Source organism: Mastigoproctus giganteus, chromosome 7 (assembly GCF_048544385.1).
Source record: "Mastigoproctus giganteus isolate SK-2022 chromosome 7, ASM4854438v1, whole genome shotgun sequence".
Taxonomy (NCBI): domain Eukaryota; kingdom Metazoa; phylum Arthropoda; class Arachnida; order Uropygi; family Thelyphonidae; genus Mastigoproctus; species Mastigoproctus giganteus.
In genome coordinates this window covers 151843497-151861203 of record NC_143581.1, presented here as the reverse complement: position 1 = coordinate 151861203, position 17707 = coordinate 151843497, and the positions used below count along the sequence as shown (strand labels likewise).

The 17707-nt window shown below is 40.7% G+C and overlaps 1 protein-coding gene across 1 annotated transcript; it reads right to left on the bottom strand.

Annotated features, from left to right (window-relative positions):
- Positions 1 to 13762: 13762 nt before the first annotated feature.
- Positions 13763 to 14299, bottom strand: LOC150083262 (general transcription factor II-I repeat domain-containing protein 2B-like). The gene has a single exon (XM_090378454.1). It carries the CDS (start codon positions 14297 to 14299, stop codon positions 13763 to 13765), a length of 537 nt encoding a protein of 178 aa, XP_090234580.1.
- Between the last annotated feature and the right edge of the window lie 3408 nt (positions 14300 to 17707).

Below are 17707 nucleotides of genomic sequence, written 5' to 3'. Positions count from 1 at the left end.
TTTTAATAAGCCAGTTAGTTCACTCTATTCTTTATTCAGGCCAATATCACAGGCGTAATCAACACTTTCTAGCAAGTAAATAGATTCTATCTAAACATCCCACAAGTTTTTTATAGCCAGATCCCCCCTGGCTATGCAGGTGTGAAATTCTGCAACACATTGCAGTCCCTAACCAAACTGCAGCTACTGAAGCACCTTGACCTCTTCAACATTGTTATTATGATACCATCTTTGATTTTGGGTTTGATTTTTTCTCTTGTGGCACCTGTTCAATTTACCACCCATTAGAATTGTCTGTAGTTTAAAAAATAAATGCAAACCCAAATTGTGCATACATATGATTAAATGATAAAACTGCGAGTTCACTGTTGTCATCACGAGATGGCAGTAGTAGTAGTAGCAGCAAGAACCTCAGTCATCCAATTATTATGATATTACGATTATGTAGACTCCTTACCGGTTTCTGTGTCATCAGTATAAGGCTGTTATTTCTATATAAAGATTTAGGAGCACTGAAAAGTGGCATATTATTTCTACATACAAAATTCGAAGGAAAGGTGCGTGTGTGCATGTCAGGTTGTTGTGTTTTTGGCTCTTCAGCGACTTGACAATACTGCGCATTTGTGTACGATGTCTGTGCAAGTGTATGTGTGTGTTCACAGAATAACTCTGTGAAAACCCGGAATAACTCACGGTGGGGAACTCAAAAAATTTACTCCCTCTGCTGAGATCAGCTCACTATAACCTCCATTCAAGAAGCCTTTAATAATTTCTTTAGTCATGGAAGGGACTCGATCCCAGACTGCTCCAAAAGATTAACAAGTGGCGAAACTACGATGCTGTCACGGAGAACGCGTGTGAAGTGAGAGGTGTGTGTTCTCTTTTTTTTTTTTTTTTTTTTTGTTGCTAAAATAATGAGATAAGTAGAAAGATGCATATTTCCGAAAATCAGAAGTAAACATTAAAAATAGCGCTTTATCGTTTAAATTAAAATTCAGGGTATAAATGCAAACCCAGATTGTTTATTTTCGTTCAACATTTATGAATTTTTCTAGATACATAGCTTTTCTTTTAGACATTCCCAAAACTGAGTTATTAAATTCACTACTGCCTGAATAATTAAAGAACCTCAAGCAAATTTTGCTTGAAATTTTTAATAATTTTCCTAAGTAAGTGTTCTCTGGAAGGCGTATCTCAGTGAAAAACTACCAGTATTCCGAACCGTTCTGCAGTATTCTTAGGATTTTGCAGGAAGATTGCATTCTATACATTACACTTCATAAAGATTCAAATTATTGACATGAATACGTTGAACAAAATAATTTTTTGACGTACTTGATTTTATATGATTCTATGAGAAGAGGGCCAAAAGAGGACGTCACTTTGTAGATGATTCCATCCTTTCTAATTGCAACCTGCTGTCTTTTGTGGCGATTTGTTATTTGTTCTCATTATTATTATTATTACATTTTCTCCTTACGGGATTTTTTCCACCCCGTGATGGGTGCTGGTATCAAGTGCATGGGGTGGTTGGTTGTGTCCGGTTGCTATTATTACTTTCTGACTATACTACAGGTATTCAGGATTTCTGCTTTCTGGAGTTCCATGTAAGTGTTCTGTGGAAGGCGTATTGCAGCTAGGTTCTTACGGAGACTCTTTGGCACCATGCCGGTGGTTGAAACGGTGATCGAGATGGTTATTACTTGTGCCACATTTCTTAGACTTCCTATCTTAGGTCTATGTAATTCCTGATCTTTTCCTCGTAGGTTTTCTGGAGGTTGCTGGTGTTGGGCACAGCTGTGTCGATCAGGTTGATAGTTTCCTCCTTTTCTATGAGAGGTATGTCTAGTGGACATAGTGTATTTGTTAGGCCGTTCTGTGGTTTCCCACAAATACGGTTTAAATATTCTGTGATGAAGCACAACTTGCAAAGCCAGTCGGTGTCGGTTATGTGAGTAGTTACCGGGACACATGATCACCAGGAAAGAACCTTCCAGCATTTGTCCACGGCACGGGAAGCTGGACAAGGGACAATAGAAAACGCCTGTCGGGCTGCCTGCACTCTTGCAATAGCGAGGGTGAAGGGAGCCTTCACTCAGGAAGGAGCATTTTACAGGAAAAAGATGAAGGCAGGGAAAGCATATGGAGACGGCAGAGTGTAAGGCATCTCCAGGGCGAAAACAGAGGAGAGGAAAATGCTTAGTGCAAGGGGATGTCCCTAGAGAAGAGCGTGGGATGGAGAAAGAAAGAGAAAGTGAAAAAGTGAAAGTAGAAATTCTGCCTGCTGCGAGGAGTCATCTGGAAAGTTGGGGTTTCGGTTGAATTTGACTATGGAAGAGTGGATTCACTGTTGCAGGAGACATTCCTGATGGAATGATCAGGGTGGTGCCGCAGATATTACCTGGTCAGGAACAGTGAGTATGATGGTGTTTTTATATCAGTGCCGTCTTTACTACGAGGAGGAGGATGCCCACTTGGGTATTCATTCTGGTTGTGGCCGGTGATGAGGAAAGAGCAGAGGAGGTCAGAGCAGGAAAAGCAGAGAAAGGAAAGAGCAAAGCAGGAGAGGCAGAGCGGTTTCAGGAACGTTTTGTCTGGATGTCTCATTTGTAGAATCAGAGATGGAGAGATGATACCAGCGCCTCTTGAACACTGCACAGGCACACCTGCTAAAAGCTAAAAACCCTTCTTTTGATTTTAACAGGTTGCTCTCCGGACTGAGTGTGGTTAAATGTAGATCCAGTAACAGTTGATTACGTAGGTCCAGGGAGATGTTAACACGAGTGCATTACGTGGTGCCAGCCCTTCAGTTCTCCGCATTCAAATTTGCATCATTTACAAACCCAAAGTCCTGAAGTCGCTTTTTGAATGACCCATGTCCTGTCAGAAGAAAGGAAGTGTGTACATTAGGGAAGAACCAGTCAAGCCTTTGTTTGTTGAGGTAGGAGACACTAGGTAGAAATAGCTTGGTAGTATTGCTTTTGATGGAATCATCACAACGGATTTGCCAGAGGGAGACTAGTTCCTGCCAAGTACGCCGGAGTTCTTGTTTTGGCTCTACATCGACAAGAGTTTTTATCCCGAGATTCGGTTTCTTTGTTCTTTCTAATAGTATGGGGAAAGCCCTATGAACGCCACTTGGAAGTCCAGGGGACTGGAGCCTGTCAATACTTGTAGTGCTGCTGTTGACGTTGTTCTACATGCTCGAATAATTTTTAATAACATAAACCGTTGTATTTGCAGGATTAGGTTCCTACTGCTGATGATGGACAAACGATGGAACCATATGGCAGTGCCATATTTTACGATCGGTACAAAGACAGCTCAGTAAAGAAGGTGGAGTGTACGTCCCTTAAGACCTCAGCTTTTGCGGGTGAAACGAGAAAGTATGCTGATGTAATTTTTGGCCTTTCCTTTCATGGACTTTAGATGTGGCTGTAAGTTCAGCCATAATCTAGGCCCTAGATGACTAGGTGTTACCCTAGATTCTACGATAACACCTAAATATTTGAATAAACGTTGATTCTTGGGTGCCTGTCCTTTATAACGAATAGTTGTTGGTTATGTCAAGACTTCCTTTGAGAAGTAGAGTTCTACTTTTATCTGTAGATTCCAGCTTATTCTCTTCAGCCCAAACCGACAGGGCATTTAAGACGGTGTTGGCTCTGGTCTCAATAGTCCTCCACAACGATAACCAGATCATCTGCATATGAGAGAGAGCTGTGTTGTATGGGGAGAGTCCTGCAAGAGTCATTCATCAAGAATCATATTCCAAACAGCTGGCCACAGAACAGAGCCCTGGGGGCAGCCTCTGGTAAGTTGGCGGGTATTACTATGAAATTTTTTTGTGATGGTAACTTTTCTGTTAGAGAAGTAATCTGCGAGATATTTGAAGATGTTGAAGGAGCAGCGAGATACTCCGGCTCGCTCTCAGGATCCCTGGTCATTAGACGGTGTGTAAAGCTCTCTCAAAATCTAAAAAGAGCGCCAGTACGTAACGGACATCAGAATTATCTGCTGGATGGGTGGTTTTCAGTGGTGCATCAATAGTTGAGCACCCCTGCTTCAAGCCGTACTGGAGTGGGGAGGCGAGTCCTTTGGTTTCATTGACAGACTGGAGATGGGTGAGAAGTAATCTCTCAAATACTTTTCCTAATATTGGCAATAGAGCAATTGGACGGAATGCTTTCGCTGTACCAGTGGGACAATTTGGATCTTTGGGTAAAAGTCTGAGGTTAACGTGTTTCCAACATGTAGGAAAGGAGCCTTCATTAAGACAAAATGTTGAATAGTTGTACTAGAACCGTGGCGCAGCAGATCAAAGGTGTTTGGCGGACTTCCCCTCGATGCATGTCTAGTCTGTTGTATATGGGATCGTTTTGTTTTGTTATTATGGCGCTGTGTTTTCCTGGAAGTAAAACGGTTTATGGAATTTTTCTGGAATCGCCTTCTTCTGTTGTTCAGTGAGGCCTGTCACACGTCTCCCTCCTTTTTTCCGGGTTATAGTCAATTTCTTGATGGCCGACTTCGGGGTTATGGTTGGCCGCTTGTCGTCATTGTTATCCTGATTGATCTTATAATCTCTTCCAGCTCTGTGTTGGCCCAATCTGCAGTCCAGAAGGAGTAAGTTAGTACTGTGACTACACAGGTTTTTTTGGCTCCACTATGGTTCCTGGGGTTTGCTAGTTGTGGTACTTCAAAATCCCGTTCTGTTATCTTTTCTGTGTCTTTGGTTTTCTTCCAGTTATAGGTCTGTCCAGGTGGGAACGGCCGTTATAGCTAATTTCACTGCTCCACAAGTTGACCCAGAACTCCTCGAGTGCTTTCTTGTCTGGGAGTCCGTTGCAGAATCCAATAAGATTCTGTGACAACAAATTCCATTCTTCCACCATCTCAGACCTTAGCTCAACATGTGATCGAGGAGTTGGTTCTTGGCTTGCTAGACGACGCCCAAGGGCTTCCTACATATATTCGCTCGGATTTAAGTCTGATGATCATGCTGGCCACTGCAGTCGTTGGATATCTTCAGTTTCAAGATATTCCTCCACAACTTGAGCTCTTTGTGCAGTGGCGATGTCGTGTATGAAAAGAAAATCTGGCGAAACCATCCTCCTAAAATGTCGCACATAGGGTTCGAGTTTCTGTTCTCGGTACCTCTGCGCAGTTATGGTACCCTATTAAAAACATGAAGAGGGGTACGGTCGTTGATCATTATTTCGCTTCACACGAGAACACCGCCTCCACAGTAAGTGTCCTTTTCTCTGATGTTGGGATGATGGTACCGCATTCCAGCTTCAGATGACATAACGTCTAGAATCTGTCTGTAGGCTAAAACGGGACTCAGCAGAGAAAATCATTGTATCCAATTTTTCAGGGCTCCAAGTCACATGTTCATTGCACTTGTTTCGACGAGGTCTGCGGGGGTTTGGGATTAATGGAATACAAACCACCGGCTTCCTTGCGTAGAGCCCTCTTGATACAGTTCGGTTGGAAATGTTTTTACGTGTGGCAGCAAACTCAAGAGACAGTTGATGACAGGACATCGTAGGGTTTTATCTTGCTGTTAGAGCCAGATAGCGGTCTGTTCTGGTTGACGTATCCCTTGGGCGACCTTAGGCATTTCTTCTTGTAATAGTTCCTGTCTCCTGAAACTGCTTCCATAGTGCTTAGAGGACACTGTGTGACACATTAAGTCAACGTTCCACTTCCGCCTGCGACTGCCCGGCTTCGAGTCATCCAACAGCCCGCCATCTCAACGAATCATCTAAACGGCATTGACTTGCCATACTGAGTACTAGAGCTGTGGATCTCCCGCCGAGGAACCCAAAAAACGGGAACGAAGTGATGTCGCACCCCGTGTTTTTATAGGCATGAATGATTTGTATAACCTGCGGTCCTGTAAGGTTGTAGATTGATTTCTATTGAATACTCGAAATTCACATTCCAGGATGCTATTATATCAAATACATGTATTCTCTTTGAGCGACACTGTTAATAAACTATTCATGAAAAACATTTTGTTTAGTTAATTTTGTTGAGTACAGTAGCATATCCATGGGAAGAAAGTTTGCTGTTGATTATCTCTCCGCATGGAGAGATAATCAACGTTGCTGCTTGTATATTGCCAGTAAATTGCGTGGTCTGAGTTCGATTTTCTGTTGTCTGGATGAAAATCACGAGTTTCCGAATAAAATCCACGCTACCCTCCTGTGAGACCGACTAACTCAGGCATGTTGTGAAAAGGCTCATAAACATTCCTCCGTCATATGCGGGACACAAACTCAGGTCATTGTTCATGGGAGGTTATTGATTTTTACCCTGTAGACTCTTCCAAGGGTTAGTATTTCCGGTGGTTGTAACGAAGCGTTCCCAAGATTCCTTCTTCCTTTGTCGGATCAGAGCAGCGTACTGGTTCCTAAGTTATCCATAGACATCGCTGAGGGCGTCAACCGCGGGTTGTGGCCAGGTTGTGCGGCTCCTTTGAAAAGCTCTTCGGGCAGCATGGACTTCCGTACGGTGACGTGCCAATTGAAGGCACGAACACGGAACGGCAGTGGAACGTGTTTTTTTTTTCTTTTAATAGCAATGTTGGTGGTGTCCAGAATGATTTTGGTGACTTTTTTGTCGTTGTGGTTAGGATTTGCTAGTTGTTGTTTGTAATAGGCTTTTAGGAGCATCAGCGACTAAGACCATATTGCTCCGGTATATACCGTCTATAAATTTCTTGTGTTCTTTGATCGATTTTCTGTTTTCTGGATGCAAAACCAGAGTTTCCGGGATAAAAAAAACCATGCTGCCCTCGCCTGAGACCGACTAACTTAGCCATGTTATGAAATAGGACCATAAAAATTGCCATGTCATCCGTAGCACTCGAACTCAGGTTCTTTCCAAACCCAGTGTGTGGAGGATTGCGATTCTACCGCCTGTGCTACCCACGAGGAAGTTTTGCTCATTTAGACTGATGGGGCTCATAGAGCCTTTCTTGTGAGGCGGTGGTATAGAGATTCTAGTTGGTTTTACTGGTTGCAAATGTGGCAAAGTTTTGTGGAGAAGGCAGCGTGGAGTCGACAGAACGGAGAAGAGAGAAAGTAATCGCGTGTGGTCAGAGGTCGTCCAAGCTCGTTGAAGTATAATGCGGTAAATTCTGAGGTAGTGGATCGAGTAGCAGCCGTGATGTCAACTGAAGTCTCCCACAGGGTGTTGAAAAGTTGGTGGGTTGATGAAGTGATTAGGGATGGCGAAATATATAGATGATATGTTTAAATATATATTGAGGTAAATAGTTACATACCACATAATAAGGTAAATAGTTACGTACTACATAAAGGCAATAAAAATTTTTTCAGATTAACCTATACTGACTGATCGTTGAATTATAATCACCTATATTTAATACCTTGTTGAGCCACCGTTCGCACAGATAACAGCCGCAATTTGCCTAGGCATTGATTCCACTAGATATAGACATGTATAGTATCGTATGTTGGACGGCACCTGAACGAAAGTTCAACTTCGCCCTTGTACACCGTGATGGTTACAGAGCACTGTAACAGGCCAGAAATGTGTGTAATGTTATGCTCGTGCTGTGTGTGTGTGTGTGTGTGTGTGTGTGTGTGTGTGTGTGTGTGTGTGTGTGTGTGTGTGTGTGTGTGTGTGTGTGTGTGTGTGTGTGTGTGTGTTTTTATGAAAACCCCAAAATCGAAAGGTATCAAAACCTATAGTACTTAGTACCGTGCATGGGTTGGAGGAGAAGTATTGGGGGAGGTGGATGCCGGAAACTTTGCTCTAGAGACTAAACATGGGTTTCACCACTTCAAGCCTCCAAAAAGCAAAGTGGTGGTATTTCACCGGTTGATGAAAGTCATCTACCACCTACGTTTAGTTGTTTCTGGCCGTTTTGGTGACTTTTTTGATCACCAGGCAGGCGATCACCTGCCTGGTGACAGGTGATCGACAGGAAAGCCTACCCAGTATCCGTCTACACCACGGGGAGGTAGGCCACAACTACGAAGAAAGGCTTAAGTTTCGCAAATTACAGTGTCTGGAGACTAGGCACCGGCGAGGTGATCTGATAGAGGTGTATAAAGCCTTGAATGGTTTGAGCATACTCAATGCTGATGGGATTCTTCCTCTTGCCTGAGATATAATAATCACCTGAGTGGGCATAAATTCAAATTGAGGAAAGACAGATGTAGGATAGATTTTCGGAAATTGGTTGGTGGAACAGACTTCCATCCCTTGTTGTGGAAGTTGATAGAAATTTAAGGCTCAGCTGGACAGGTATTTCGAACGAACGGAGGGGTGAAGTGGAAGTTTTTCAGTTTTTTTTGGCTGATGCTGCATAAGCTTGCTTTCTTGCATCATATGCCTCTACTAATGCTAACTACGCATGTACCATGGCCAACCTCAACAGTCACGCACTGAATGTCCAAAGAGAGTTTGGAGCCATTCAAAAGAACCCCGTGCCAGCAAGCCGGCAACAGCACACACACACAGTCATTCCAGGGAGACAAGACAACAGAAGACGAAGAAATAAGAGAATAGCATAAAGTAAAAAAAAAAAAAGAATAATAAAAAAATAAATAAAAAATAAAATTAAATTAAACAAAAGTAAAAAATAAAATAAAATAAAAATAAATAAAATCTTTATCCATGTCTTTACCTACGTCTTTATGCAGTGCTGCCCAAAGTAGTCCACAAAGAGAAAAGGTGTACTGTCAAACATAAGTAGTAATGTCATTCAAACAAGATCAGCAGGAACAAGTTCTAGATATAATTCTGAATTCTGTTAATCTGGAGTATGTTGTCAGAAGTCTCTGGTCGATGACGGTATCACGGAGCAGAGGAAGGATTTAGTTACAGAGAGTCTTGATAAAGGATGAGTCTAAAAGTGCAACATCTGTTAAAACCTTTGGCGTTCTTGAAAATCTTGAAAACTACAACAGTTATGTATATGACGTCATCAGGACGACAGACGAGGCAACAGGCTGTATTATTATTTATGATGTGTTTTCTCCGTTCCAATCACTGCTCTCTTCAGCTTTATAAACTTGTCAGAAACTATTTTGCTGATCGCACCGTCACCGTCATCACTAAAAGCACGAAGATTAACAGATCTGTCTCCCGTGGTTGCCCCCAAGGATCTATTTTAGGTCCCTTGATTTGGAACCTAGTTCTCGATGATTGGCTGCTTAGGACTCCTGAATTTCAAAATGTGCGACAACTTGCGTATGCAGATGACATTATCATTTTAGTGAATGGAAACTCAAGATCTGAATTAGAACTCTATGCCAATAAAGTACTCTTTGAACTATCGTCCTGGTCCTCTAAGAACAAATTAAAATTATCCCCAACAAAATCGAAGATCATGATTTTTAAACACAAATTAGACTATCGCAGACCACCAGTTGTAAAACTTGACAAGAAATCACTTCCACTTGTCCGAAGCACCAAATTTTTAGGAGTCATCATCGACGACCGCTTTTCCTTTACTGAGCATATTCAACATCTGTCTGTCAAAGTTAAGAGTTTTACCGCGATGCTGCTCCAAATTACCAGACATGACTGGGGACTGAACACTAAAACCCTACATCTATTTTACAATGCTGCCATAATCCCAATTACAACCTACGCTGCCAGCCTTTGGTTTAGACGTACTGCACTCAAAACAGTACAAACCAAGTTATCCACTATTCAACGTTGCTTTCTCCTCAGCCTACTTCACGTTTGCCGAACAGTATCAACTCCAGCTTTACAGACTCTTGCAGGCACCATACCACTTGACTTGCATGTTGTGTTTAGAGGGCTTTGCTTTTACATCCGCAAAGGCATTTCCGTGGAATTTCAGGGAATCATTGTTAACCCTCAGACTGATCCCAAAACTGAGCGAACCAGATGCTGGAATTTGTTAGTGAATACCTGGCAGAATAGATGGAATTCTACCGAAAAAGGAGCTATCACCAAAAACTTCGTTCCCGACGTAACTGCACTACTTGCATCATCCACCAGAAAATGGTTTTCACCCTCACTGTTTACCTCCTACATACTAACTGGGCATGGTTCGCTTAACGCAAAACTCTACCAATTCAGACTTTCCAATACAGTCTCCTGTCGATGTGGGCTACCGGAAGACTCTCCTCACGTACTTTTTGAATGCTCCATTTACGATGATCTAAGATCGGCTCTTAAGGCAACAGTACCAAACTTGTGTCCCGGAGGTGAGAAGATACTCATTTCTGTCAACAATTTCCAGGCCCTTCAAACCTTCTGCAATGCTGCTTTTAATCGCAGGAAGGCTCTCAACCTCAATGTTAATTCAAGAAATGAAACTGAAAATGCATCATAAATCATAATACAACTGTGCGCTGCCTCGTCGTCCTGATGACGTCATATACAAAATTGTTGTGGCTTTCAAGAACACACAAAGATTTTGACAGATGCTGCACTTCTCTGACTCATCCTTTATCAAGACTCTCTTCAACTAAACCTCTGCTCAGTGATACCGTCATCTACAGAGACTTCTGACACCACTCCAGATTAACAGAATTCAGAATTATATCTAGAACTTGTTCCTGCCGATCATGATTGAATGACATTACAACTTCTGTTTGACAATACACCTTTTCTCTTTGTGGACCACTTTGGGCAGCACTGCATACAGATGTGGGCAAGAAATGGATAAAGATTTTATTTTATTTTTATTTTTTTTTTACTTTATGCTATTCTCATCCTTATTTCTTCGTCTTCTGCTGTCCTTTCTCCTGGGAGTGTGTGTGTGTGTGTGTGTGTGTGTGCGCGCGCGCGCGCTGTTGCCGGCTTGCTGGCGCGGGGTTCTTTTGAATGGCTCCAAATCCTCTTTGGACATTCAGTACGTGACTGTTGAGGTTGGCCATGGTTCTTGCGCAGTTGTGGCCTACCTCCCCGTGGTGTAGACGGACACTGGGCAGGCTTTCCAGGTGATCGCCTGCCTGGTGACAAAACGGCCAGAAACAACTAAACAACACAACAACACACACACTGCACGAACATAACGTTACACACATTTCTGGCCTGTTACAGTGCTTTCTGTAACCATCACAGTGTACAAAGACGGAGTTGAACTTTCGTTCAGGTGCCGTCCTACATAAGATACTATACATGTCTACATGTCTACATGATGTGTTTTCAGTTTGATTTTTTGAATTAACATTGAGGTTGAAAGCCTTTCCACGATTAAAAGCAGCATTGCAGAAGGTTTGAAGGGCCTGGAAATTGTTGACAGAAATGAATATCTCCTCACCTCCGGGACACAAGTTTGGTACTGTTGCCTTAAGAGCCAATCTTAGGTCCTCGTAAATGGAGCATTCAAAAAGTACGTGAGGAGAGTCTTCCGGTAGCCTGCATCGACAGGAGACTGTATTGGAAAGTCTGAATTGGTTGAGTTTATCGTTAAGCGAACCATGTCCCGTTAGTATGTAGGAGGTAAACGGTGAGGGTGAAAACCATTTTCTGGTGAATGATGAAAGTAGTGCAGTTACGTCGGGAACGAATTTTTTGGTAATAGCTCCTTTTTCGGTAGATGTGATGGTCCACACGGTAGATCCACTAGATGTGAACATATCCGTAGGGATCTGCAGCGATGCTGCCTACAATTCTTTCCACAGTGCCAGAATGGATGACGGTTGCGTGTTCATACGCCTCACTTCCAGTTCCAAAATGTCCCAAAGGTGCAGTTATATTGAGGTTAGACGAATTTGGAGGGCCGTCAGGATGGGTGATACCTTCACTGTATTCCACGAACCAGTTGTGCACAGTGCGAGTCCGATGATACGGCGCATTATCATCTTGGATGATCATGTTTCTGTCTGGGAAAGTATTCTTTTATTATTGTTATTGTAGTTGAATTTTAGCAGCATCAGCGACTAAGGCCATGTTGCTCCGTGTATATTGTCTGTAAATTGCGTGTGTTCTGAGGTCCATTTTCTGTCTGCTGGACGAAAAATCCCAGTTTCCGGGAGAAAAAACCATGTGGAAAGTATGCAACATGGCAGGATGCACATGGTGTCCTAAAGGCTGCCGAAAGACCTTACTAGTGAAACGTTGGTGCATGCGCACCAGGCTTCCTAGTTCTCAGCAAAACGTGGTCCATATTAAGCAACCACCGCCACCTGCCTGGATACCGTGCACGATGGGTCCATGGACTTGTGTTACTTGCGCCACATGTGAAGGCGTCCGTCGGCGTGTTGCACCAGGTATTTGGACTCATTCGACCAGCGCACTCGTTTCCGTCCTCCAGTGTCCAAGCGGCCTGTTGTTGACACCACAGCATTCGCCGTCGACGATGATCAGCGGTGAGGGGAACCTCTCTCTTGGGTCGTCTGCTTTGCAACCCCATACGTCTGAGTGTGCAGCACATCGGCATTCGGGATATTCCTTCATTCCCCATATTAATAAATAAATAAATATTCATTTATTACAAATAAATAAATAAATAAATATTCATTTATTGCAACTACAGCAAGCCCATCACAGCACATGGCTAGGGGCAGTAAAAATACAACGGGAATGACATAAAATAATCGAGTATATGTACATAGCAGATTTTATATAAATACAGCAAGCCCATCACAGCAAATGGCTAGGGGCATATAATAATACAAAGGAAATAAAATGCGATGTCAACTGTCGCACAGTGACCTGTCGTTGAGCCCCTACAATGTGCTGCACCCTTCGCTTACCATCAACATCCAGCTTGCTTAATCCGTTATAGTTCTGTCGGAGGGATGTGGTTTTCCCCGATCGACACAATTCTTTGTACACCTTAACCAAAGTGGGCCGTGAGCAACAGACAAGACATGCCGTTTTCGATATGGGATCATCCGACGCACGAGCTCCCACAATCATGCACTTTTGAAACCCCGTGATATCTTTATTACTTCCCATAACTGCTACTTTATGACTTTTGACTTACACGACGAGATGCTGATTACCATTGCTCTAGCGTAGGAAGATTTCGGCTTTTTAAACTGCGAGCTATGCGGCATAGTCCATTACTGATGGGGTTTTTCATAATTCAGTGATCAGTGAGTGTATATGTGAGACCATCACAGTTTAACCACTTTACCTATTTACAGTTATAAATTCAGTTTAGGATTACATAAAACAGTTTTAGAGAATGTCTATATGGCATATTCATTAACAGTTCTTTGGAATATGGAAAGAGTGCTCCATCATGCTCTTAACACTGGATGTTCGCCAGGAGTATTTATGAGAGTACTGTATTTAGTTTTTATGAGAAACCGGTCATCACAGTTGGTTCCCGTCCAACGTCAGAATTGGTTGCTGTTATATATATTAATGAACTGGTAGGTATTCTTGAGTGCGTGATTTTTGTATTTGTTTTCACCTCAAAATTTGTAGGTATCTGAGACTAGAGCAGGGGTGGGGAACCTTTTTACATTGGAAGGCCATATTTTCTTTAACCAAGATGCTATTAGGCCGCATCAAGATACTATTAGGCCGCATCAAGATACTATTAGGCCGCATGTTGAGAATTAAATATATATATAAAAAAAAAATTATATTTTTGTAGGCATATTTAAAATTTTAATTACAGCCTGTTATTGTATGAGGAATTTAAACAAAAAATTAGCGAAGACATTTATTTGTTTAGCAAAGATGATAACAAAACTAAAAATGAATGAACTTAGACAACAAACCATTTAATGACTTTTTGCGACTGCTTGATGCCAGATAGTAGTCTGATATTTGGTTCCAACATCGTTCAGCTTAGTTTTAATTGGTCCTTCAAGTGAATATCCGTCATTTGAGATCTCAAGCTTGTTTTTATTTGTGTCATATATGTAAAAGTTGATTCACAACAATAGGTTGTGCCAAAACAAGATACCATTCGACGAGCATGTTGACGTAGACGTGGATATTCAACAGCATTTTTCCATATTTGAAGAGATCCTTCTTTGCGCCAAATAGGCTTGAGAATATTATCTTCTGAGAGCTCAGTTAATTCCATCTGTAAGTCATCAGGTACTTTGGAGACATCAATCAGGTGTGGTTGAAAAGCTAGTGTGAGATCATGTTTCTCAAAATCAGCAAACCTTTCACTGTATTCTTCAATCAGGGAGTCTAGAAGAGCTGTGTATTCTTTCATGTCGCATTTCCTTAATGATTCATTTGTATTCTGTTCATTAATTACTTTTGCCAGTACAGGAAAGTATTCAGCTGAAAGTTCTGATCGGGTAAGCAGTGTTTTGAAAAAGGTCAGCTTTTTTCCGAAATGCCTGTATTTTAAGCCACATATCATATATAGATTTGGTTTTACCTTGCAAAAAAAAAAAAAAAAAAAAAAAAAATTCAGATCATTTTGCTTTGACATTATATCACACAAAAATGCAATATCTCTGCAGAATTCGACTTTTGACAATCTACACTGTTGATTTCATTTACAAAAAATCAATTAAGTCATATGCTTTGGTCAAATCTATAAATAAAACCATTATTAAGTTATTGTTGTTTAAATGTAAGTTAAAAGAGTCTAATAAATCCTCTAATAATGTCTGTGTGCTCTTGCCTTTCTGCTATGAGAATAGAGAGTTGTTTAACAGTCCATATTGATGTAAATATTTGCTTATATGGGAAACAATATATAATTTTCTGTTATCTTATTTATAACTGAGTGTATTGTTATTGGTCTATAATTGAAAAAGTCATCTGGTGATCTCTTTTTATATATAGGAATTACCTTAAATGAAAGTAAATTTGTAGGATAGCTTCCCGACTCTAACATCCGTGCTATGAGCTCCACCAAGAGAACAGAGAATTGTTCTTTATTTCTGTTTACTTCGGTTACTGTAATACAGTCCAGTCCGTAAGATTTCTTGTTCTTTAACTGTTCTATAACCTTAAGAATCTCAGTATATTGTTGGAGTTAAGACTACACAATATATAATTTATTTATTTGTTTTTATTTATCCCTATTTTATGTTACACTTTTTTGGGTGATAACAGCAAAAAGGGAGGGAGAACCCTTAAAAAATGATGACTATACAAATATACAATTGAAAAATATACAGTTCTGAAATTGTACGGGTAATGTTCAACAGAAAAGACATAAATAAATTGGAGTTTTGTGTTCATTTCTTTACAAAAGACTTCTTAAACCATCTCTACTTGTAATATCATTGTGAACATTTTTACAATTAAGTGATGAGAAAAGAAAAAACTTTCTGTGCACACAGATGTGTGCACAGAATTTTATAAACTATTTGCTAACTGCTTCCTTTAACATTTGAACATTATTTCCATGTTGGTGTTTTTAAAATCCAGGAGTTGAGTGGAAGGTAATTTGAATCAGACATTCCTGGTGATGTCTTCAATTAGTAGTTTCTTGAATTGATTTAGTGAAGTGACATTTTTGATTTTTTCTGAAAGTTTGTTCCAGGTTTTAGCACTTCTGTATTTTATACTTTTCTGGCCTATGGCTTTTATGAAAAGCGGAATCTTCAGGTTGGCTTCATTTCTTAGGTTGTATGATATTTCTTCTTTTCTATGGTTATGAAAAAGGATCTGCAGAGAGGGGGAAACTCTGGTGTCTTCAATGTATTGTAAACAAAGACCGCCTCGGCTTTTTGTAGCAGTTGGTAGATGCTGAGGGGTCTCACTTCTTTGTATCTCGAACTAACTGATGCGTTCCAGGGAAGGCCCAAAATTGAAAGAACGCATCGATTGAGAATGGAGTTGATTCTCGCAAGGTTTTCTTGGCTGGCGGTATCCCATGAGATGATTCCATGGGTGAGGTGCGGCTGAATTAAAGAAAGGAATACTCGTCTGAGAAGGGAAGGAGACATCCAGGCAGAGGCCCTGGCGAGTATTCCCGCTAGTTACGAGGTTTTCTTTCGTAAGGTTATCATCTGTTTCACCCAACTTAGCTTATCATCTAGTTAGATTTCGAGAAACATGGTTTCATTCACCCTATCAAGTTGTTTTTTTTTATTACGTCTAAATCAATATTTAGTGGTTTGTTTTTCGTTCTAAACACCATGTATTTTGATTTTTCTGGATTCAGTATAAGCTGATTCTTTTGAAGCCAACTATGCATCACAGAGAGCAAGGCAGAGATTTTGAGTTGGAGCTCATTAGGGTCTTTATCTGTGATCAGAATGGAAATATCATCGGCATACTCTACTAGGGGAGAAGATAGAAGAAGAGAGAGAAATTCATCGATGTAAAGAACAAATAGGATAGGTCCAAGAAGTGAGCCTTGAGGTACTTCCCTGGAGAAATAACAGATGTCGGAGTATGATTGATTTGTTCTTACGACAAACGGACGATCAGTAAGATAGTCTTCAAGGAGAAGGTTAATTTTCCTTCTCAAGCCAAGATTATTGAGTTTGTTAAGTAGAATATTATGGTTTATGCAATCAAAAGCTTTAGATAAGTCAAGAAACAGTGCTATAGCATAGTGACCCTTTTCAAGACTATCAATGATCCCTGAGCAGAAGTCAACAATTGCAAGATCGGTGGATCTTTTAGACCGATAAGCATACTGTTGTTGATGGATGAGCTGATTTTCTTCAAGAAAACCCACGAGTCTGCTATGAAGAATTTTTTAAAATAATTTTTTGCAAAGACTGAGAGTAGAGCTATTGGGCGAAAGTTGTTGAGAGAGTTACAACGGTTTCCCTTTGGCACAGGAATGATTATTGCTTTTTTAATTGAGAAGGGAATTTACCAGATTGAAAGGAGAAATTGAATATATACTTCGGTGGCGTAAGAATTGAGATAAGGACCTTTTTAAGCAGAGAAGGAGATATTTCATCAAAGTCAGGGGCTCCCTTTTCTTTCAACTGATTCCCTGCCTCTAAAATCTCTTGATCGGAGAGGGGAGCGAGAAAAAAAGTTTCTGATTGAGTACTTGGCAGATTCTCTCATTTCATTGTCTCTGAAATCAAGCTCGTCTTGACAGACGAGCTTGATTTCAGAGTCAATGCCTTCTGTAACCACTTGATATAAAGTGGTTACAGAAGGCAGTAACGTTTAGCTCATCATCTGAAATGAGTACCTCATTTTCAATTACATCTCCAACGTAGCTCCGTGATTTCAGTTTTCTTCCCGGTAATAGTTTGTTCAAAACTGTCCATTTTTTTTCTTGCTTGTTATGTTACCTGTAAGTTGAGAACTAAAGTATTTTCTTTTCTGACCGAATGCAGTCAGTGACTTTGTTTCTGTACGTTGTGTATTTAATTTTATCTGCCTCGATTCCTGTTGCTCTAGCAATTCTTGCAAGGTTGTCTCTTTTCTTTACCATATTACAAATCTTGTTTGAGATGAACGGGCATATTTTCCCTAAAGTTCACTATCACCCCAAGAGTTCACTATCTCAGGAAGACTATCTTGTTGATTAAAGGAATTTTGGCAATAATGAATATAATATCTTTTGAGATCTAATACAGCTTTGGCAAACCGATTTGCAGAATCATATTGTTTGTTTGTAACCAGAAATCTGTTCTAATAGTGTTTTAATTTGATTTCCCCTTGATAATTTCTTCCATGTACTTAATAGGATATTTATAATGTTCCATTTATCCTTTTGAGTTATCTGCTTATCCATAAAAAGTTGATTGTAATAAGTGCTTTTTTGTTTTCTAATCATACATGTCAGTTTATTTCTGAGTGTTTTATAATTGTGATAATGCTCTATCTTTGATGGACA